This window comes from Acomys russatus, chromosome 24, assembly GCF_903995435.1.
Source record: "Acomys russatus chromosome 24, mAcoRus1.1, whole genome shotgun sequence".
NCBI classification, from domain to species: domain Eukaryota; kingdom Metazoa; phylum Chordata; class Mammalia; order Rodentia; family Muridae; genus Acomys; species Acomys russatus.
In genome coordinates, this window is record NC_067160.1 from 57,734,766 (window position 1) to 57,755,574 (window position 20,809).

The window sequence follows — 20,809 nt, forward strand, 5'->3', positions numbered from 1 at the left end:
CAGTTGGAAGGCAGAAACAGGTAGATCTTTATAAGTTCCAGACCAGCCTAGTCTACCTAGTGAGTTCCAGGCCAGTACATAGTGAGACCCTGTCTCAAAAAAAGTCACATACACCCCTCCCAGTATGAGGTGTGTGTTCCTTTTTGTCTCACGTGTATGGCCATTTTGCCTTTTCTTTTCTTTTCTTTTTTTTTTTCTCGAGAGACAGGGTTTCTGTGTAGCCTTGGCTGTCCTGAACTACCTTTGTAGATCAGGCTGGCCTCGAACTCACAGCGACCTACCTGCCTCTGCCTCCCGAGTGCTGGGATTAAAGGCGTACGCCATTTTGCCTTTACACTGCGTGTGTGCCTAGTGCCCTCAGAGGCTAGAATCCCCTTGGAGTTGGGAGTTACAACCTGGAGTTTCCCCAAGCATGGTTTCATGTAGCCCTGGATGGCCCCAAACTTGCTATGTAGCTAAAGATAACTTTGACCTTCTGATCCTATATCCACCTTGCAAATACTGAGGTTACAAAGGTGACCCCCCCGCCCCCCACAGGGTTTCTCTGTGTAGCCCTGGCTGTCCTGGAACTCACTTGGTAGACTTTGCTGGCCTCGAACCAAGAGATTTTTCTGCCTCTGCCTTCTGGGTGCTAGGATTAAAGGCGTGTGCCACCACTGCCCGGCTGAGCTGTTTAATTTGAAACTAATTTTGTTTTTATGTATTCCAAAGAAGCCATCTACGGCTCACATGTTTCTGGCCCCACAAAATTTGCCAGCAGCTGTTTCTCCCCCAGAGCACACTTCCACAGGAACAGAACATCCAACTGCTGGGGTACTACTACGGAGCTACAGCACAACAGAACCTGAGTTCTATCTCACGATCCCCAAAGGCGTGGCGTGGAAGGCAGGTATGAACCCACTGGTGCCGGGGACCCTGGCTCCGGTTCCCCAGAAGTAACGTGGTGGAGACCGGCTGGGGTCAGGAGGATCCGCACTCCCTTCTCTCCTGTTTTACAGCACTTATGCTAGCATGGAGCAGTGGGGGCGTCCCTCACTCTCTTCTCAGATTCCTGTGCTCCCTCCCCGCCCCCAGATTCCCTCTGGGCCCCAACTCTTTGCCGAGGTTCTTCCCACTCCTGTCCGGGACCCTCCCTCACTCTCCTTTTTTCTCTGGGTCCCCCGCTCCCTTCTTAGGTCCTTCCCTATCCTCTCCAGGTCCCCTCCGCTCTTCTCTCCTCTAGGGTACCTCCACTCTCCGGCCCCCCTTGGCCCCCAGGCTCCTCCGCTCTGGCGCCCTGCCCTTCCCAACCCTAAAGGCACCGGACGGGAACCGCCGCGAGGATCGCACAGCGCCCTCCACGCGCCGCCCGCGGGCATCCCCGGCCGGTCCGTAGGCTAGCCGGGCTCCGATTGGCTGCAAAGCTCGGGAAGTGCAGGCTCTTGGAGCCACCGACCAATGGGAGCCGGGGGCGGGACCGCGGCTCCGGCGCCGGAAGCGGGGAGGCGACGAAGGGACGTCGCGTCGCCGCGCCGGGTCTCGAGCAGCTGCCAGAGCCGCTGGACGGACCGCCGCCCCCGCCGCGCCATGGCCGAGAGTGACTGGGACACCGTGACGGTGCTGCGCAAGAAGGGCCCCACGGCCGCACAGGCCAAGTCTAAGCAGGTGCCCAGCCAGCGGGGGGGAGGGGCGGCGGGAAGCTGAAGGTCCGCACGGCACGCTGCGGTCGCTGGGCCGAGCCCGGGGATTCCGGCGGTGGGTGGGGACCAGAACAGACCAGGCGAGGGTGGAGACGTTAGGGGACAACAGGTGGGAAGAGAGTCGGGGAAAAGACTGGGACAGAGAGCAGCTGACCTGGGTGAGGCTGGGACAAGGGTCAGGGACTGGGGGATGGGGACTATGGCCTGGCCTCTGGACCGGGATGGCCTGGGGTGGGGACCTGGATGGAGATGGAAACAGGGTTGAGGACAGGTGGGGTGGGGAACGTGGGCATCAAGCACAGGAGACTTGGGGACCAAAGTAGGGGCAGTCCTCTTGCTGAAGGTTTTGTCCTTACCTGGTTATCAGCGTGTGCTGGCATCACTGGTGGCTTCCTGCTTATGACGCCCACCCAGGCGATCTCAGCCTATAAAGAGTGCTGTCTGAGCCATTGGTGGTCTCCTGTAGCCTAGTGTCCTCTCCGTAGGTGCACTCAGCTGCCCTGAGCCCTGAGCGCTGCCGTGCCCTCTGTGGTATACTGACCAGCCGTGGGCTTATTTGCTGTATAATCAAAGCCAAATCCACAATCTTCTTTTCAAGGGAGTATGGTTTCACCATAGAAAGTCTGAATATATTACACAGAGAATGGCTTCCAAGCCACTTTTCTGAACATGATGGTGACTGTGAGACTACAGGGTTCTGTGGGGTGTGTCATCTCTCATTAGGAGCTATACTGGCCAAGCAAGCCAATAAAGAACCTGTGAGCTGTGTGTGTGTGTGTGTGTGTGTGTGTGTGTGTGTGTGTTGCTGATATTGAATCCAGGCCTTGTGTATTATACTAAACAAGTCTTGCCCCAGCTGACACTGGCCTGGATTCCCATCCAAGCCTTCCGAGTGCTAGGATCACAGTAGTTTCACCACACCCAGCTCAAGCAAGCCTGTCGTAGTGTAGAAGTGAGTTAGTTCTTTTAGCAGTAGTTCAACATGTGTTATCTGAATACTTGTGTACCGTGTACCCCTGTTTCTGTGGGGCCACTTTGTTATTTATTTTTATTTTTTTCAAAAAAGATTTATTTATTATGTATACAACAGTTTGCCTGCATATGCACCTGCAGGCCAGAAGAGGCCAGCAGGTCTCATTATAGATGGTTATGAGCCACCATGTGGTTGCTGGGAATTGAACTCAGGACCTTTGGAACAGCAGTCAGTGCTCTTAACCTCTGAGCCATCAGCCCTACTTTATTTTTTGTTTGTTTGGTTTTTTGTTTGTTTGTTTGGCCCAGAGTTTCTCTGTGTGTAGTCCTGGCTGTCCTGGAACTCAGTTTGTTGACTAGGCTGGCTTTAAACTCAGAGATCCACCTGCCTCTGCCTCCTGAGTGCTAGGGTTAAAGATGGGAGCCACCACGCCCGGCATCGGGGACACATTCTGAGGTAGCTCAGTGGATGCCCGCAACTGTGAGTTGTGCTGGATGCTGTGTGAACTGCGTTCTTTCCTAGTCACCCACACCCATGGTGAAGTCTGTAAGTCAGGCAGTAAGGTCTGGTAATAAGGGCTGGAGAGATGGCTCCATGGTTGAGAGTGCTCGCTGCTCTCGCAGAAGATGCAAGTACAAGCACCAGCATCAACAGGGCGGCTCGCACCTGCCAGTGCAATCCAGGCTAGGGGATCCAACTCCCTCCTCTGGCCTCTAGGCACTGTATACATGTGGTGCATAGACACACGCTGGGGAACACTCATGCATGTAAAATAAAAATAAATACATCTAAAAAAAAAAAAGCCAGTCATAACTGATGGGTGGAAAGAAGAATTGTAACAGTACACTGCACTGAGAGTCGTGCAAGTGTGGTTTCTCTGGGTCCTGCATCCACCCTTCTTTTAGGGACGCTGTGAAACAATACACGAACTAAGTGGTGTGAGTCACAGAGCTGTCGTTAGGTTGTGTTAGGCTCCTCCACCACGGCTTCCTGGGCTTCCTGGGCGTAAAGTCTGTTTTGGTGCTGTGGCAGTTACCTGGTTTTCAGATGAAAAGAGGCCAGTAGCATGTATCGGATGGACACAGCTGGACAGATGCATGGCTGTGTCTTACGTGAGAGACTGGGGCGGTATGAAATCATGTCACATATTTTAGAACATATAAAAAACTTGCAAAGCAAATTAAACATTATTATCTGGGATTTTTGGGGGGAGTGTTGAGATGGGGTTTCTCTGTGTGTAGCCTGGCTGGCCTAGAGCTCACTTTGTAGACCAGGCTGGCCTCGAACTCACAGAGATCTGCCTGGCTGTGCCTCCCGAGTGCTGGGATTAAAGATACACGCCACTACCACCTGACTATATAACCTGGAATTTTCCAGGTAATATTTGTGAACTAAAGTTGACCATGGGTCAACCAGAAAACATGGAAAGGAAACCTGAAGCAGGGGCAGGGGACGATGTCTTACTGAGCTTGGGTGGTTTGACCTAGCACTGTGTATCAGTTAGAATAGTTAGCACCGCGCCATTGGCAAACGGCCGCCTAAGTTGTGCTCCGTACTCCCCCAGACTCATTTTGATTGAAAACCACTTTCTGGTTTTCTAGGCCATCTTAGCAGCTCAGAGACGAGGAGAAGATGTGGAGACATCCAAGAAATGTAGGTACTGACGTTTCCACTTGCAAAGCAAGGATGTGCCGTGGAATGGCCTGTCTGAGGGTATGGTTGGGTAGCGCCCTGGGACCTGGCAGCAGCAGGCACTGGCTACTGAACAGCCGGGAAATACTCTTGACCTGTCGGCACAGCTCTGGGTGGTGTGAGGTCAGCGCGGATTGGTGCTTCCCCCCACTGTGGGAAGACTGAGAGGCAGGGCACTGAGGCCTGTGAAGTCCAGGTCAGCTGGACCTGGGAGCCTGCCAGCCGGGTTTGCATCTGAAATCCTTTCCTCCCGTGCTGACTGCAAACCAGATCTGCTGTGTTCTGCTCACATTGCCTCCAGGGGCTGCTGGCCAGAACAAGCAGCATTCCATCACCAAGAACACAGCCAAGCTAGACCGGGAGACGGAGGAGCTGCATCACGACAGGGTGACCCTGGAGGTGGGCAAAGTGATTCAGCGGGGCCGGCAGAGCAAGGGCCTGACGCAGAAGGACCTGGCCACGGTGAGGTTTTGGCGGCTGTGGCGTGGGGACTGGTGACAGGTGCCTAGACAGCATAGGGGAGGTGGGGGTCACTGCAGGGTGGCTTTGGGACCTTACCTTAGCACTCCCCAAATCCTCTGGGAAAGCCAGGTCAGAGCAGCTGTAGCTCTCTTGGATAAGACTTGTCTGTGTTGGGGTACCAGGTGCCTGTGGGCACCTCCCCTGGCTTCTGCAGCACATCTCATTGAGTTAGTATGGCTAAGGTACATCTTTTCTTCAGAAAATCAATGAAAAGCCGCAAGTCATCGCAGACTATGAAAGTGGACGGGCCATTCCGAATAACCAGGTTTTGGGCAAAATTGAGAGAGCCATCGGTGAGTGTCTTCCCTGGCAGTCTTGGGCAAGCATTGCCCTTTTGTAAGGGGTGGTGAGGGCTGAGACGACAGACCCCTGTCCTCCTGAGGCCGTACCACTGGAATCCTGCCTAAGGGTTTGAGGACTGATGGGCCTCCAGAACCCTAAGGAGATGGTGTCAGCCAGAGCACACTGCTCTCAGAGTGCCTACATGGCACATGCTTTACTTCTACAGTGAGCCTCCGTGGAGGCTCAGTGCAGCGTTCTAGTCTTTCTGGGACAAGATATCAAGATATTCGTCTTTGCATCTTTTTATATTATTGTTATTAATTATTATATTTTATTATGTTTTTTTTCTGGCTGTTGTGGAACTCACTATGTAGGCCAGGCTGGCCTTGAACTCACAGAGATCCGCCTGCCTCTGCCTCCTATGTGCTGAGATTAAAGGCGTGCACCACCACGTCTGGCTTAGATTTTATTTTTTTATATAGAGACTCACTGTAGCTCAGGCTGGTGCAGACTCACTCAGTCCCCTGAGCCCTGGGATGGCTGGCACCCTAATGTCAGATGTGAAGGCAGCCCTGTGTGTGGAGGCCTGGGGGGCGAGCTGAAGACAGTGATGGCAAGCTCAGCAAGAGCAGGGAGGGTGGGTGGGCGCGGACACTGCAGACTGGTCAGCTCTTGCTGGCTCGTTTCAGGCCTCAAGCTCCGGGGGAAGGACATCGGGAAGCCTATCGAGAACGGCCCGAGGGCGAAATGAACACAAAGCCTCGAAGCCAGTGGGTCCGGCTGAGCTCTTCTGGCTGGTCCCCCAGGACCTCCAGCACTGCCGTGGGTCTCCTCACATGGTCTAACGGAACACGGGGGTCAGGCCTGTGTGCCCCCTCAACCCATACCCGCTGTCAAACAAAGCAAAACCTTGCAAAGTGATAGCCTCTTGGCTTTTTCCTCACTGCCCTCTGACCCTCAGCAGGGGTGTGGATCTGCACCTTCTGTCCAGCGGACAGCTGGCTGCAGGGGGGAGTCCAGCCCAGAGAAGGTCCTCAGACTTTGTCTCCTGGACTTGTAAGGGCCTGTGTTCTGCTGGAGGGGAACAGTGCCTAGGCTGTCTGCAGGTGTGTCTCCTCACCGTAGATCACACTTATGGAGGATGGAGGTGAGCTTCCTTTACAGTAGATCCCTCAGGGGGACCTTGGAACTGGGAAGTTCCTTCCCTGTCCACTGAGAGGAGTGGACAGGGCACCAGTCAGTGTTGTAATAACCTGGAGATGCAGGGTGGCATCTGCCATGTCCCACTGCCTCCTTCCTATGGGGCTGAGTCTTGGACAGGCAGGAGCCTAGCTTGGAACACATAGTATCCACGGTGAGGACAGCCCTCAGTGAAGCCCAAGCTGAGGCCGAATGTGGAGGGTCAGAGCTTCAGGGACCACTCCTGGGACAGATGTGTTAACATCGTTTCATCAGGCCCTGACCCAGTGTGGCAGTCCCACACTTGTTCTCACAGCTTTAGTTGAAAGGCTAAAGTGCAGTTGCCTTCTTTGGTGTCCTGCTCTGGAGGTGATGGGCAGCCCCAGGGTTGGTCAGGCCTTTATCTGGGCTGGTGGCATTTCTCCTTGCCAGTTCCACAGGACCATACCCAGTTGCTTTTATACCCACAACTCCGTGGATCTGTGGGGTGATTTTATCCTCACTGGGTACAGAATCGCCTGGTAAGTTGGGAGCTGGCTGGAGTGGTGGTCCTTAGTGCCAGCTGCCCCAAAGGCAATGAGGGTCCGACACCCACCCCCTGAATTCTGTCTCAGGTTAAGTCTTAAACCCTGGGAGGGCCACCGCCCGCCAGCTACAACAGATCCCGCCAGGTACAGAATATATGGAGTACAGCCTGAAAGCCTGGGCTGCCCTTACTGGTGCGGAGCATTTATTCACAATACACGGAACCCCCCCCCCCCCCCCCCGTCAGTCACACCGGAGGTCAAAGACAGCAGATGGAAGAGTTGTAGAAGCTAAGCCTGACCCAACCCCTACACGCAGGCCCAGATGTAAAACGTCAGGAGGCTTTGTGGTCTGGAGGCCGTGTCTGGTGGGTCTATGGGTTGCTGGTGATGGAATCTGGAAGGGTAACTTGATCCTAGGAAGAAGCAATATTGGACAACTGCTGTTGAAAGGCAGCCTGGACCAGAACAGGGTGGGGCAGAGCACCTCTTCCTGAGTCCTGGCCTGCCACCACTGTGTGCTTTCCTGTCATTAAGAGAGGCAAAATTTCCCACTTGTCAACATTTGGGGGTTCCTACCGCATTGAAGAGGATATTGCCAAAGCCAGGGGCTGTTGCTCCATCTGTACTCTGGAAGGAGCAGTGCTGCTTCTGCAGCCAGTGCCGACCCCCGAGGCCCAGGAGCACCAGGAACACCAAAAAGAGGAGGGCCCCTCCAACAGCAGCTGGCACAGACACAGGCGCTCCCGTCCCACCTGAGGGCAGAGGGGGCACTAGAGCGCCATAGCTCCCAGTCCTTATGTCAGGGTTCTGACCCCTTCAGCGCTTGCTGTCCAGCCTGGTGATTTGTCAGCACAGTGCTGACACCCCTTCCTCCCAGTTTGATGGCACCAGGACTGCCAAACCCCTTGTGGTCTCTGGCTTAACCTGGCAGCTCTGTCAAGACAGTTCTTGCTCAGGAGGGGACAGTAAAAGCTGAAACAGTCCACAAGGCATAGTGGGGAGAGCACAGAGCCCAGTCTTGGACAAGCTGGTTTCCTGAGCTGGGCAGAGAATACTCAGAGCCGCCTGGACCACCAGCCTCAGGCTGGCAGCCTCAGGCAAGTCCGGTGCTTACCCTGGCTGAGTGCTGGCTGCTTGCAGTGTTGCCCTGCCAAGTACTCCACATCATCAAGGGCAATGGGCCCCAGAGCTGGCTGGCCACCCAGAGTGGCTTCAAAAACAATCTGTTAGGGAAGGGGAAGTCTATGAGCATCTGGAGGGACAGAAGAAAGGGGAGGAGGGAGGACAGCGCACCTGGGTGGGACCTCACCTGGAACTCCTCAGCGTGGGACACTTCAATCTGGACTTGTAGCCACTGGCCCCGCTGATGGCCGCCCTGGCCCCACACAGCTAGCTGGCCTTGGGCACTGCTCAGGAGCACTCTCAGCTTACCCTTGTCTGAGAGCAGGGACCAAGGCAGCTCAGGCTTACATTCCTGGAGGACCCCCCTGTGCCTAGCCTGAGTCCCCACACTCAGGGCCCAGCCACTCACAGAAATGCTCAGGAAAGCCCAGGAAGTACCAGAAGCGGAGGCATGAGGCTGTGGTTGCTGGCAGTGGCTCACTGCGCAACCAGGCTGCGTGGCCCCCAGGACCAAGCATGCTGGTTTCAAAGAAAGCGAAGTGGCCTGGGAATGAGAGGGTGGGATGCATCTGGATCTCTCACGTGAGGGACGATGGGTGAGCACAAGCCAGCTTTGTGACGTAGTGCTAGCCCAGGCCCTGCTCCAGCCAGTGCGCACCTGCCTCTGTGCCTAGAGTGTGGTCCAGTGTAGGCTTAGGGTAGCGGGATGGGGCTCCTCCACTGCTCCAGTCCCAGCTGTACCCACCCAGGCTGGGCCACACAAGCTGGCTCCACCCACACAGGCCAGATTCAAAGTCACAGGACCCTGCAAGGAATCGGCAGGTAAGCAGAGCTGCCCCATGAGCACCACCGCTCCTGGGCAGGGGAGGGTAGAAGCTGGAGAGTTGTTTCTGGCATGGATAATGGTACTACTCAGACCACAGATAGACTGCTCACCTGGCTGAGCACAGCGTCCTTCTTGGAGGAAAATGTCATCCAAAGCCACATAGGAATGGTCCACACCTGCAGCCACGGCCTCAAACACTACCTATAAGGTATAGTGCCTCCTGCAGGCTGGTGCTGGTAACCCTTGGAGGTGAGGAGACTTTCCTCTTTCTGCCCGGGCACTCACCCTCCAGGGCTGCTCAGCCTCCACATTCACACTGCCCAGGCGCCAGGCATGTCCACCATGAGCACTGATGCTGAGCTCCTGGCGCTTTGTGCTCTCTTCCACGTGGACCTGCAGGGTGCCTGCACACCGAGAACCAGCCAGGTTAGCTGCCTTGGTGGCTCACCAGTCCTGGACGGGGCCTTCCCTTTCCTGGAGCCCCCTTCCCCTTCCACCTGGATTGTGGATGCTCAGGTGGTACCAGAAGGTCAGGCAGGCAGGCCGGGGCAGGGGCTGGTGCTCCTCTGAAGTCAGAGAAGCCACTTGACCTTTGGGCAGCACATCTGGGCTGGTGCTCACCACCATGTAGTGCCCTGGGGGAAGGGAACCCAGCATCAGTTTGCCTTGCCCTGGCCAGCCCTCCACCCACCACCCCAGCCAGACTTGAGTACCATGTGCTGTCTCTGTAGTATGGTCTGTCCACGGACCCCAAGGAGCAAGGCCTGAGTCATTACTCTGGCGCATCCACAGCCCCGAGCCCCCCGGTGAGAAGCCACAGTCAGAGTCTTCAAAGGAACAGCTCTTGGAGGCCCAGCAGGAGCCAGGCCTCACAGCCATGTCATCCAGGGCCATCGTGCCATGGTAGCCATCCCGGAGGCCTTCAAACAGCAGCTAAGAGTGAAGAGTGGTAGTTTGCAGGGGCCAACTCTACACTATATACTGAGTGTGAAGGAAGCTCACCCTCACCTGGTACTTGGTGCTGGCCTCTGGCTGGTGGTTCAGAGTGACCCAAGCCTGGTGCCAGCGGTTGCCATGGGTGCCCGACCGGGACCACAGTAGTGTATCTTCCTCTCCATTCCTCATGACCAGGCGCAGTGTCCCTGAAGAGAAGTGGAGTTTGGAGGGAAGAGCCCCAACTCCTGGTGCCTCAGGCTGCAATGGCATCAGGATCACCCACAGAGGCTCTGATAGCCCTGAGGCTCTCACCAATCTGGGGCCCATACAGGTGGTACCAGAAGCTGAGACATTCCTTGGGGACAAGTGGCATCTGGGGTCTTGTGAGCAAGAGGGCACCTTGGCCTCGAGCAGGTGGGTCCGTGGGATTCAGGAACATGAAAAAGCCTTCAGGGAATGAGAAACTGAGCTACAGAAATGCGCTCTCCCAGTTGGAGCTTCCCTCCCAGGCCTCAGAGACCACGGGTCTAGGAACTCCCCTACCGTGGCCAGTGGTATGGTCATACTCAGAGCCATGGCTTTTGACACGGTGCCAGTGGGCATCTGTGAGGTGGCCTGTGTGCCAGCTGCATGAGTCCCGCTCAAAGTTACAGGAGAGCTCTGGGGGTGGGGTGGGGTGGTGGTTGGCCGCAGTCAGCACTATGCCCTGCCCCCTCCCAGCTGGGATAGCACACAAGGATCAGAGATAGACTAGGCAGTAGGCCCTTGGGTGGGGGTGGGAGGTGGGCAGGAGAAACCTTGGTCACTCTCAGTGGTCACCATGGGGTTGCAGTCTCTCATGGTCACATTATCCACCCCAGCCCCGTGCTGGCCAGGGCCATCCAGGTCCACCAGGCTGATAAACTCCAGCTTTAAGCAGACAGGGAAGACTGTCAGTTAGGGGCTGGCTTAGTACAGACTCCCCAACCAGGCCTGGGTCCTCACCTGGAATGGCCGGCGCCGGGCCCCAAGAAGAACCTTCTCTACTGCCCAGCCCCCGCTGCTGCTGCTTGGGGCCTGCCACAGCAGCTCCCGCAAGCCACTCTCCACCACCACCAGCGCCAAGAAACCTGACCAAGGGAGTTAGTATGGGTGGGTCATCCTCAGACCCTGTCCACCGTGCAGGGGGCTCCTGGGGACTGGGCCTAGGGTCAGGGGGCATGTAGTACCTTGGGGATGACTGTGAAAATGGTAAGCCATGTGGAGTTCACAGTGAGGACCAGAGGGGCCCAGGGCAGGCGTGAGAGCCCGAGCCTCAGATCTGAGCTGCCCCCAGGCCTTCTGCAGAGACAGGAAGTGCCCTATAGGAAGAACAGGGTACCCCATTACTGCTCAGCTATCCCTAACTTGCAGACTCTGAGGAGGGGCTCCTGTGGGGAAGTGTAGACCTCACCAGGAGTGTCCTGGTTGGGGTCCCTGGCAGGCTTCCTGCTCCCTTGTGTTTCAACTCGTTGCCACTGCAGCTTTCCTACACTGATGTCCTCCCAGCCTCCAGCAGAGGCGGACTCAAAGTCTGTGGTGCCTGCAACAAAGGTAGTCTGCTCTGGGAGGCAGCAAAGCCCAGAGTCTTCTGGCCTGCCCGGGCCCCCTTCACATGTGGAGCCCAGGCAGGCTCTGACTAGACTCTCACCACACTTCTGCTCATCCTCGCCCTCTGCACAGTGCTGCTGGAAATCACACAGATGTTCTGGGGGCACACACAGGTCACCACAGGAGAGATGCCCTGGCTCACAGGTTCCCTGGGGCAGCTTAGCAGATGTCTGGGGATAGAGGGCTAAAGCCTCAGGACCAGAAAGTGGCAACCGCAGGGCAGACACGTCTAGAACAGAATTGAGGTCAGGTCACAGTGGGTGAGGGCCTTGCTTTTCCTGGGCAGGCCAGGGGAGGGCCTTGTGCAGGTCACCTGGGACAAGTCTGCAGTGGTTGGACAGGATGAGGTCATCTAGGCCCACGATGCCTCCTGGACCAGTCTCCCCAGCTAGAAGGATCTGAGGGCAGGGAGGGTTCAGGAAGTGCCAAGCACTCTTCTGTCCTGTCTTCTTTCTGGTACCCTCCCGTTTACTGTTGCACTTCGTGAATTGATAGACACTCTTAACCTCTCCCACTGAGCAGCCTTCTAGAGTTCTCCTGGGCATGCTCTAGGCAGGATTCCCTGGGTCCCACCCCCACACCCCAGTCACCACCTGGCCAGTCTCACCTGGAATGGATGGGCACTGTAAATGTCGACCCGGTCTCTGACCCAAGCTGTTCCCAGCTCTCCGTGGCGGCCCCGCAGCAGGATGGGAGCCTGGGAGGTACTGAGGCCCTGTGCCTGCAGGAACAGCTGGAAGTGGCTAGCCTCAGACCCATGCAGGTAGTAATAGAAGGTGAGCTGGAACAGAAGAAGCCTCAGGCTGTCAGGGGCCTCTGGCATCTAGAGAACTAGTAAGGGCAACCCCGTCCATCTTCTCACACAGCCATCTCACCGAGCAGTTGTAAGGGACTGAGGCTTGGAACACCGGGCTGAAGATGACAGCAGTGGTGCCAGGTTTGGCCGTAGAGACCAGGAAGAAGCCTGTGGGAAATGGTAAGTATAGGCCAGTGTCCTTGGAGGTAGATGGGTGGAAAAGGTCATAGCCAGGGTCCCTTGGAGACCTCACCATATGCACTGTTGCGGCTGTGATCTCGGTGGGGCCAGGCAGGGCTCACTGTGCTGCTAGCACTGTGGTTCCGGGTCCAGCCCTCCAATTGTTTCCATGGTCCCAGGCCTGTTTCAAAGTCAGTGACCATGTGGTGGCCTAAGGAACGGGAGTGGGGGGCTATCAGGGCCATGGAGCTTTCTGCAGTCAGATGGCTCTGGCTCCAGGAAAACACTGGTTGGCTCACCCAGAATGACTGTGCCAATGCCCACTTTCCTGGACTAGCCCTAGTGTTCTTGCAAGGGCCCAGAGGTCAAAGTCTGGCTTCCCAGTCTCATTCTGTGGTCCCTCACCCTGCCCGGCCCTAGATGGCCCCAGCCTCACTACAGATGAGCGGGTCTTCATCAGATCTGTCCCCGCAGTCGTCTTCACCGTCACACAGCTGGTGGGGCTGCACACAAGCCTTGTTCTGGCAGTGGTGGTGCCCCAGGGGGCAGTTGGCCTGAGGGACTGGGGTGGGAAATAGTTAACATTCTCTTTGGCCCCAGGATTTAGGGTGAAGGGATTCTGGGAAGAGGCTTAAGACCAGACCAGTGAGAGAGGTGGGTAGTGAGGGGGTCTGTCAGCTTTGAACAGGGTGATGTGCAGCCTTACTGGGAAGCCCACAGTCGCGGAATTCCATATCATCCAAGGCCACCGCACCCTTGTGTGTGGCATTTCGGGTAGCAGAAAAGGTCACCTGGAGAGTGCAAGGGTCTTTAGGACCTGGATCAGTGCCCAGACCCCCCCCCCCCACTGTCCCAGCCAGGCAGACCACCCAGCTTACTTTGAAGTCACCCTGGACACGGCCAGTGTTCACTGCCAGCTCCTGCCAGCCAGGTCTCCAGGGTCCTGAGCTCTGCCATAGGGTCAGTGTCTCTACACCATGGGTCAGCTCCAGGCGCAGTTCGGCGACATCTGTAGTATTTTGAGTGGTCCTGGGACATCTTCAGTGCCTTGGTGTTTCCCTCCAGTCTACCAGCTGGACCCTGGCCCTCATTCTGGAGCATTTCCTGTGTTTGCAGCCTCTCCACTCCTCACCCAGTCTTTCCCCAGAACTAACTGGTCTTGGGCCCTGGGATCCAGCGCATTTACCTCTAGAGGCTGTGTAGTACCAGAGCCTCAGTTCACAGGTAGAGGCTGCCTCACGCATGACAGGGGAGCGCAGAGTGGCAGTGGATGCCTCTTTCCCACGGTGGGTTCCCACAGTCATGTACCAGCCTGGCCCAGGGTGAGAGGTTAGGAGGCCAGACAAGAAACCGAGACTGGAGGGTGGGGGGAGAGTACAGGGTGAGTGCACATGCGTTCCCTAGGCCTTACCCAAGTCAGTGCCATGTGTATGGTCAGAACGAGGCCCAGCACTGCCCAGCACTGCCCCTGCCCGGTCTCGAAGCCACCTGTAGCCCGAGGTGCTGATGTCCTGCCAGCCACAGGGGTCCTGTTCAAAGCTGCAGGTGAAGGGGGTGCTTGGGGTAGTTGAGGCACCTTGGAAACCTATGGGAATCGGTTGTCAGGGGTCTGTCTTTACACCGCCACTTCCTGCCACTCCCACCTGACCAGCTCACCACACTGGTCCTCGTCTGAACAGTCTCCACAGTCACACACAAAGTTGCATACAGCTTCGATGGGGCTTCTGCAGTGGCTGGGGACCCAGGCCTTGCTTAGGGACTGTGCAGCTGGCAAAGTAACAGGCAAGTGAGCAGAGGGCAATGTGACTTTTATTCGACATACGTATGTATATATTTGTATACATGTATGTGCTATGCAACAGGTGTAGAGGTCAGTGGACAACTGAAGTGGGAATCACCGTGTGGGACCCAGGGACTGAACAAATGCCATCAGGTTTGGCAGAAAATGCCTTTACCTTCTGAGCCATCTTGCCAGCCCAGGCCTGGGTACTAGTCAACTGACTTTCAGGCTCAGCCCTATGAAGTCATACAGAGGACACTAACATCTATCAAGAACTGGCACTGGGCTCTGCAGTAGTAGAAAACAGAATGCCTTCCTGCCTCCCAGCCCCACAGAGCCCCTGCATACCAAGGAGAGGAAAAGGGGTCTTGACAAGAAACACCCCAAATGCAAGGCACAGGAGCCCACATGACTACAAATTAGAAGATCTTCCAGTAGGGTCTCCCCCATAAGAGGACAAATTGAACCAGGTGGTGGTGGCGCACGCCTTTAATCCCAGCACTCGGGAAGCAGAGGCAGGCGGCTCTCTGTGAATTCGAGGCTAGCCTGGTCTACAGAGTGAGTTCCACGATAGCCAGGGCTACACTGAGAAACCTTGTCTCGAAAAACCAATAAATAAATAAAGAGGACACATTGATGGATGGATGGCCACGAGGCTTCATGTTCTACAATGGGAGTGGCAGGCAGAGGCTCCGAGAGCTCAGCAAGTGATCACCTGTGATGTCCTGTGGGCTCTCCTCTAGGGCAGGGGGATAATAAGATTTAGGTGGACAACCTCCAGCCCTGTTGGCTTGTCCGCGATTTCCCCATTGTGAACAACCCACTTCCCGTATCTGACCAACTGGCACCCAGGCAACAGTTTACTCACCCATCAATAGCACCAAGGGTGAAAGGAGGCGTTGAGGCAGGTACATGGCCAGGCTGGAGGGTGTTCCAGTGGTAGTGAGGCTGTGCAGCCCAGAGGCGACTTTTCTGTTATCAGTCCACAGTGGCCTCACAGGCTGACTTAGCTCTCACTGGAGAAGACTCAGCTTCTTTATACCTGCAGCCCCTTGGCTGGGTCCCACCCAATGATGACAGGCCAAGCATCCAGCTGTAAAAGTATCCTAGGAAGGGGCCCTCAGTGTGGCTCTTTCTGACCAAAGGTCAGGTCTCGGCCATCCTTTGCATCCACCCAGCCCTGCCCTGCCCATTGAAGTTTCTGCTGGAATGTGGAAAGGCTGGGTACCCCACTTGCAAGGCTCTAAGATACTCTCATGGGGCCTACGGCTCATCTTGGTGCAGGTCAAAGATGCCAGGGCAGTCGGCTCGGTGGCAGTACATGGCCAGCCAGCATATGTTCACAAGGTTCCTCTGCTCTGGGCTTATGGGATCCGATCAGGACAAGTCCGTATCAACAGCCTGCCTCTGTGGACCAGGATAAGTTCCACGTCAGGGTGTGGCGTCTTCTCTTTCACACCACCTGGATCTCAAACTGTGTCACTCTGTCAACTGTTCTGGTGTGTGTGTTTTGAGACAGGGTCTCACGCGCTGCTCTGAGCTTGCTATGTAGCCGGGGATAAATTCTGATCACTCCCCAAGTGCTGGGGTTGCAGGTTTGCATTGGCAACACAAGTTTATGCGGCACTCCACATGGAACATGGGAGTCCACGCATACTACGCAAGCATCTAACAAGCTGAGCCCCATCTTTAACTTCCTATTTATGTTCATCTTTACAACTGCCCTGGGGGCTGGAGAGATGGCTTAGCGGTTAAGAGCACCGTCTGCTCTTCCAGAGGTCCTGAGTTCAATTCCCAGCAACCACATGGTGGCTCACACCCATCTATAATGTGATCTGGTTCCCTCTTCTGGTGTGCAGGTGTACATGCAGGCAGAACATTATATATGTAATAAATAAATAAATCTTAAAAAAAAACAAAAACAAAAACAAAAACAAAAGTAGCTGGGCGTGGTGGCGCACGCCTTTAATCCCAGCGCTTGGGAGGCAGAGGCAGGTGGATTGCTGTGAGTTCGAGGCCAGCCTGGTCTATGAGTCCAGGACAGTCAAGGCTACAGAGAGAAACCCTGGGGGCTGGGGGCTGGGGTAAGGTGGGCCAGGGGGACAGGACTGTTCTGAGTGGCCAGGTGTGGTGGTGCACACCTTTAATCCCAGCACTCAGGAAGTAAAAGCAGGAGGTGGAACTCTGTGAGGCCAGCTTGGTCTATAAAGCGAGTTCCAGGATAGCCAGAGCTGTTACACAGAGAAACCCTATCTCAAAAAGCAAAACAAAACAAAAACTGTTCTGAGAAGCCATGTTCTGGGTGGTTGGTGACAGGTAAAGTCTTGAATGGACAAACTCATTGTCCCAGGAAAAGACCCACAGTTGAGGCAAGAGCAATGTCAAGAGTTTTGAAGAGCTTGCTTGTCACAGGGACCTAGGCAGTGTGACCTTGGGGCTTGTCTCGCGTGAGCCTGTTTGCTGGCCTATACAGGGTATCTCAGCAGTCTCTGCTTGCAGTCTACCAAGCTGACAAAGGCTGGCCCAAGAATGGGAAGGGATGCCCAGCCCTGGCTTTTCGTGGTTCCCACTATGATGGCACACTGTGCATGGCACTTCTTAGGGCAGGTGCTAAGCTGGTCCCTACCCACAGTCCTGTACAGTGAGGTAGAGAGACAGGCTCAGAGGGTGTCCTGAGTGAATAAGACAGTTAGTGTGCAGCCGCAGGGTCCTAAGGGTTGTGGGTCCGCACCATGTATGTGCCCTGGGGTTGCTCAGGAGTGTCAGGCTTGGATGGAGAACAGATGAAAAATGCAGCCTGTCAGCTGGCCAGGAGAGTGGCTGCCAGGACCCTCTCCTACTGGGACTCCTGGATGAACTATCCAGTTCCAGGGTGGCCAGGAACTGACTTCTTGTGCAAGGCCTTGGTGAGGCCTCCTCCCAGATGTCCTTGAGGATAGCAGCTTCATGAAGGAGCAATCAGGCCATAAATGGCAGCAACACAGGGGCCCTTTATCTGAACCTCAGGGGCTGAGTATGCACCAAGAGCCCCCAGGGTCCCCTGAAGCTGAGCAGGCATATCCGGTGGCAAACCCAGAGGTAGAGAAGTCAAGACACGAGTCAGGGACGAGCAGGCATATTAATGCTTTTAATTCCTACGGACCAGACTGGTCTGGCTTCTAAGGCCTGGCAGGTGGTATGCTGCCTAAGGGACAAAAGAGAAGCACAGAGCCAGCCCCTCAATATAGAGGAGGGCAAGAGCAGAGTCCTGACAGCTGCTGGGGGGCAGGGCCTCAGTAGCCATCGTCAGCCCAGGTGACCTCATAATCAGGGTACTTGGCTTTGATCTTTTCCGTTGAAACAGAATGCTGGGCACGACCATAACCCTAGAGAGAAGATGACCACTAGTCTCGCAGGCTTTTGCTGTGGGAGTCCACCCAGCAATAGCAGGCATGGGGAAAGTAACCAAACCCTACCAAGCTAACCATGTTGGGAAAAGGATGGGCGCTGAAGGGCTCTGTCCAGGGTGGTCTTCGTGAAAAGAAACGGAGATGGTCAGGGCTACGAGTTAATCCCCGGCACTGACTACTCCAAGGGCCCCCAAAGAGCCAGGACACAGAGCCAGGAGGCAGGGAGTGGGTACTGCCCAAGCAGGCTGGCTTCCAACCAACCACTCTGGTGTCATACAGGAAATGTGGGGGGGGGGGGGGGAAAGAAAGCCACAGCCCTTAAGGGTTCCGCAGCTCCGACGCTCAGAGGGGGTCAGGCTCACAAGGGTGAGCTTTGCAGCCTGGACAGAGGTTTGGGGACCGGAGCTCACCATAGAGTAGCCATACACGTGTATCTTCCTGTCCTGGCTCTGATGGGAGATGCGCCCGCCGCCTAGGCACTCACAGTCATAGCCGTTCTTTTGCAGCTCGCCTGACACTTTGTCATAGATGTCCGCTGGGGTGAGGAGAGTGGCCTCAGGATATGTATGCCCTAGTCGCCCTTGTCGGGCCCCATAATGAACTCTACGGCTGGTTACAGGGGTCGGAAGCGGCAGGTCTCGGTGGTCTTTTTCCCAGTGGAGATGAGCCCCTCCCCCGCTAGTGCAAAGATGAACGAGATAAAGATACTTTCAAAGTGGGAGAGGGAATTAAAAAAGGGCTCGGTGAGCCAGGCGTGGTGGCGCACGCCTTTAATCCCAGCACTCGGGAGGCAGAGGCAGGCGGATCGCTGTGAGTTCGAGGCCAGCCTGGTCTACAAAGCGAGTCCAGGGCAGCCAAGGATAGCAGAGAGATCCTGTCTCGAAAAACCGAATTAAAAAAAGGGGGGGGGGAGTTGGTCGCGACACTCCTTTCTGTCCAAACCCCGACTTTTCTAGGTCAGCCTGGCGAGGGGTTAGTACACCGCGTGCGTGCTACATTAGCATTCACAACCCTGCCTGCCGCTAGCAAGTACTAGGCTCAGGCCCCGCCCCCAGCCTTCGTCCCGCCCCCACACGAGCAGAGGCCCCGCCCTCACCGTGGTACTCAGCCCATTTGTAGCCTCGCACGATTTCCTTGCACTCCCTCGCCGGATCCCCAGAAGGCGGTGCTAGGTGGACTCGAATAAGCACGTACTTGAAGACGCCATCCGAATCGATGTCCACATCAGGAATCTGAGCAAGGTCCGCCGCCATGTTTCTCAAAGCGTTCGGCCCTCTGGGCTCCACAGCCCCTTCCCAACCCGGCCGAGGCCTCTGCGCGCGGGAGGCGGGCCCCTTGGCAGCGGTGGCCAATCCCGCGAAGGGATGCTTCCGGAGGCCCAGAGCCTCAGCCAATTGTACCTCCAGTCTGAGGCACGGACTAGCCAATTGCAACCCGGTTCTTTGCAGCTTTGGGATCTCGAGTCCCAGTTAAAGGAGCCGAGGTGTAAGGAAATCGGTGATGCCGTAAATAAAGCTGTTGGAGGTGGCGCAGCGAAAGAGGATGCGGGGACGCACCGCGGTTCCACTCCTGGGTCCTAGGACTTCAATCCATAAACTATAAATCCGAAGTCCTCTCTTCCCCAGAGCCTGCAAGCCACAATTCAAGGAGTCCCCTGGCAACCCCTTCACGCCCTCGGGCCTCCCGTTCCATAATATTCTCAAGTCCACGGTCTCGGGTTGCCAAGCCCCTCCTCCTGAAAGCTTCAACCCAACGGCCCCCCGCCCTATCTCCCCCGCATCTACCATGACCACAGAGTTAGCAGCGGCTACATTCAAGTTCTATTTTACTTGGTTCGAAAGCACTCGCCCTTGGGAAGTGGGCGAGTTGTTGCCAGCCTGCCGCAGGAAGGAATGTGGAGCCCCTGGGGAGGGCGGCAGGCGGCGGCAGCAAGTGTTGCAAGAGCGGCTTCAGGGCAGGTGCTAAGACACGGACCAAGGAGAGAGAGCGCTGGAGTGTCTTAAGGACGTACAGCAGAGGGTAGTAGGCGCGTGTGCGCACCCTCGCGCACAGGATGTGTCCTAGATTCTCACACTTGACCTTCCCTAGCTCTAAAGAGGCTTGGGGCTTCTGCAGGGGGCCTTGAGCCCAGACGATGGTTACACCGTCTCTGGGTCACATCCTACACCAAGTCTTGGGCGTAGACCCGGGTGCACTTAAATTGCAGGGATTTGGCAAGGGGCCCAGGGCTGCCTAGGCCCATTCTCTCTGCAACACATCAGGCTTTGGCTTCTATCTCTGGTTGGAGCGTCCTCAGAGCAAGTATGAGGCTCTTTTGTGCACAGGATTGGACTCAGGACCAGCCCCCAAACCATTCCTGCACCCAGGGGCTCACTGCTCTGCACCTTTCCCCAACCAGATCCTAGTTAGGGACAGCCCCTGTCCTTTATTCGTTCCCAAATCATTTAGCAGGTAAGCGCTGCTCTCTGTAGGGTCTCCTAGTAATTCATCGGCACACACTTCCCACCTCCCTGGGAGATTACAGCCTGAGCTTCCCTCTTCTCTGGAAGGTGGATTTTTTTGTTTGTTTGTTTGTTTGTTTGTTTTTAGGCCATCTTGTTGGGTAGGTCTTGGGGAACTCTTCTACTCATCCAGCCCGATCTTAACTCTGGCTTGCTCAGCACCCACACTCTGCTCAGGTTCCCCTCTGGGTGGGAGAATTGGGCCTTGGCCTGAAGACTCAGCGGTATTCCAACTGGCCCAGACTAAGGTGGCCGGAGGTGAGAGAGGTGAGCCAAAGGACAGGCATCATTGTTAGTGTGCAGCTCCGGCCCTGCCCACAGCAGAGAGGTGCATAGGGACTAGGCCTCCGAGCTTGACACACCTCAGACACGGGAGGAGGGGTGGGGGAATGCTTAAAGTAAGGGCATTAGGCTTTGGTCAACATGGAATTCTGGACTATGAGGAAAAGGGGCTGGAGCGAGGGTCGGAGAGCTACAGCAAGCACCCACAACGTACATTGTTTGTCCCCACGGGATAAGTGTAGTACTAATAACCTTCCACTAGAAGGCAAGAGCCCAGCGGTCCTCAGTCCCACCCCACCTCCCAGTGGGGAGCACCGAGGGCGAGGACCAGGCTCTTGGGGAGCCCTCTCTTCCTGGCTGATTAGGCGAGAGCCCAGGATGTGGAATCCGGGTAGTCCGGCTGGGAACAGGAAGCTAGAGAAGCAGCTGGTAGGAAATGAGACGGCGGGGGAGGGGGAGGCGGGAAGGAGTCTCAGGCAAAGTTAGAGGTGGGGAGGGGGTGGAGCGCAGGGCC

The 20,809-nt window shown here is 56.0% G+C and overlaps 3 protein-coding genes across 4 annotated transcripts; 1 reads left to right on the forward strand and 2 right to left on the reverse strand.

The window, feature by feature from the left end:
- Positions 1 to 1,475: 1,475 nt before the first annotated feature.
- Edf1 (endothelial differentiation related factor 1) lies at positions 1,476 to 6,069 on the forward strand. The gene is made up of 5 exons (XM_051166537.1): positions 1,476 to 1,644; positions 4,254 to 4,305; positions 4,646 to 4,806; positions 5,066 to 5,159; positions 5,838 to 6,069. Exons 1-5 carry the CDS (start codon positions 1,567 to 1,569, stop codon positions 5,897 to 5,899), a joined length of 447 nt encoding a protein of 148 aa, XP_051022494.1. The 5' UTR covers positions 1,476 to 1,566; the 3' UTR covers positions 5,900 to 6,069.
- A 1,156-nt stretch (positions 6,070 to 7,225) lies between these two features.
- Mamdc4 (MAM domain containing 4) lies at positions 7,226 to 15,446 on the reverse strand. The gene is made up of 30 exons (XM_051166307.1): positions 15,391 to 15,446; positions 14,992 to 15,044; positions 14,000 to 14,194; positions 13,755 to 13,928; positions 13,530 to 13,655; positions 13,222 to 13,352; positions 13,050 to 13,134; positions 12,780 to 12,905; positions 12,417 to 12,554; positions 12,243 to 12,331; positions 11,975 to 12,148; positions 11,681 to 11,765; positions 11,408 to 11,596; positions 11,171 to 11,299; positions 10,947 to 11,078; positions 10,723 to 10,847; positions 10,536 to 10,647; positions 10,282 to 10,398; positions 10,051 to 10,185; positions 9,811 to 9,944; positions 9,516 to 9,735; positions 9,300 to 9,437; positions 9,088 to 9,206; positions 8,913 to 9,003; positions 8,635 to 8,781; positions 8,386 to 8,520; positions 8,164 to 8,291; positions 7,969 to 8,077; positions 7,431 to 7,606; positions 7,226 to 7,267 (listed from the first exon to the last, which is right to left on the reverse strand). Exons 1-30 carry the CDS (start codon positions 15,444 to 15,446, stop codon positions 7,226 to 7,228), a joined length of 3,810 nt encoding a protein of 1,269 aa, XP_051022264.1.
- A 1,784-nt stretch (positions 15,447 to 17,230) lies between these two features.
- Positions 17,231 to 19,131, reverse strand: Phpt1 (phosphohistidine phosphatase 1). Of its 2 annotated transcripts, none has more exons than XM_051166224.1 (3): positions 18,707 to 19,131; positions 17,923 to 18,121; positions 17,231 to 17,488 (listed from the first exon to the last, which is right to left on the reverse strand). In XM_051166224.1, the coding sequence occupies exons 1-3, from the start codon at positions 18,763 to 18,765 to the stop codon at positions 17,396 to 17,398; spliced, it is 351 nt and encodes a 116-aa protein (XP_051022181.1). In that variant the 5' UTR covers positions 18,766 to 19,131; the 3' UTR covers positions 17,231 to 17,395. The 2 variants fall into 2 exon arrangements, with proteins under 2 accessions (XP_051022181.1, XP_051022180.1); XM_051166223.1 differs by having other exon boundaries at positions 17,923 to 18,047; positions 18,609 to 18,855.
- Between the last annotated feature and the right edge of the window lie 1,678 nt (positions 19,132 to 20,809).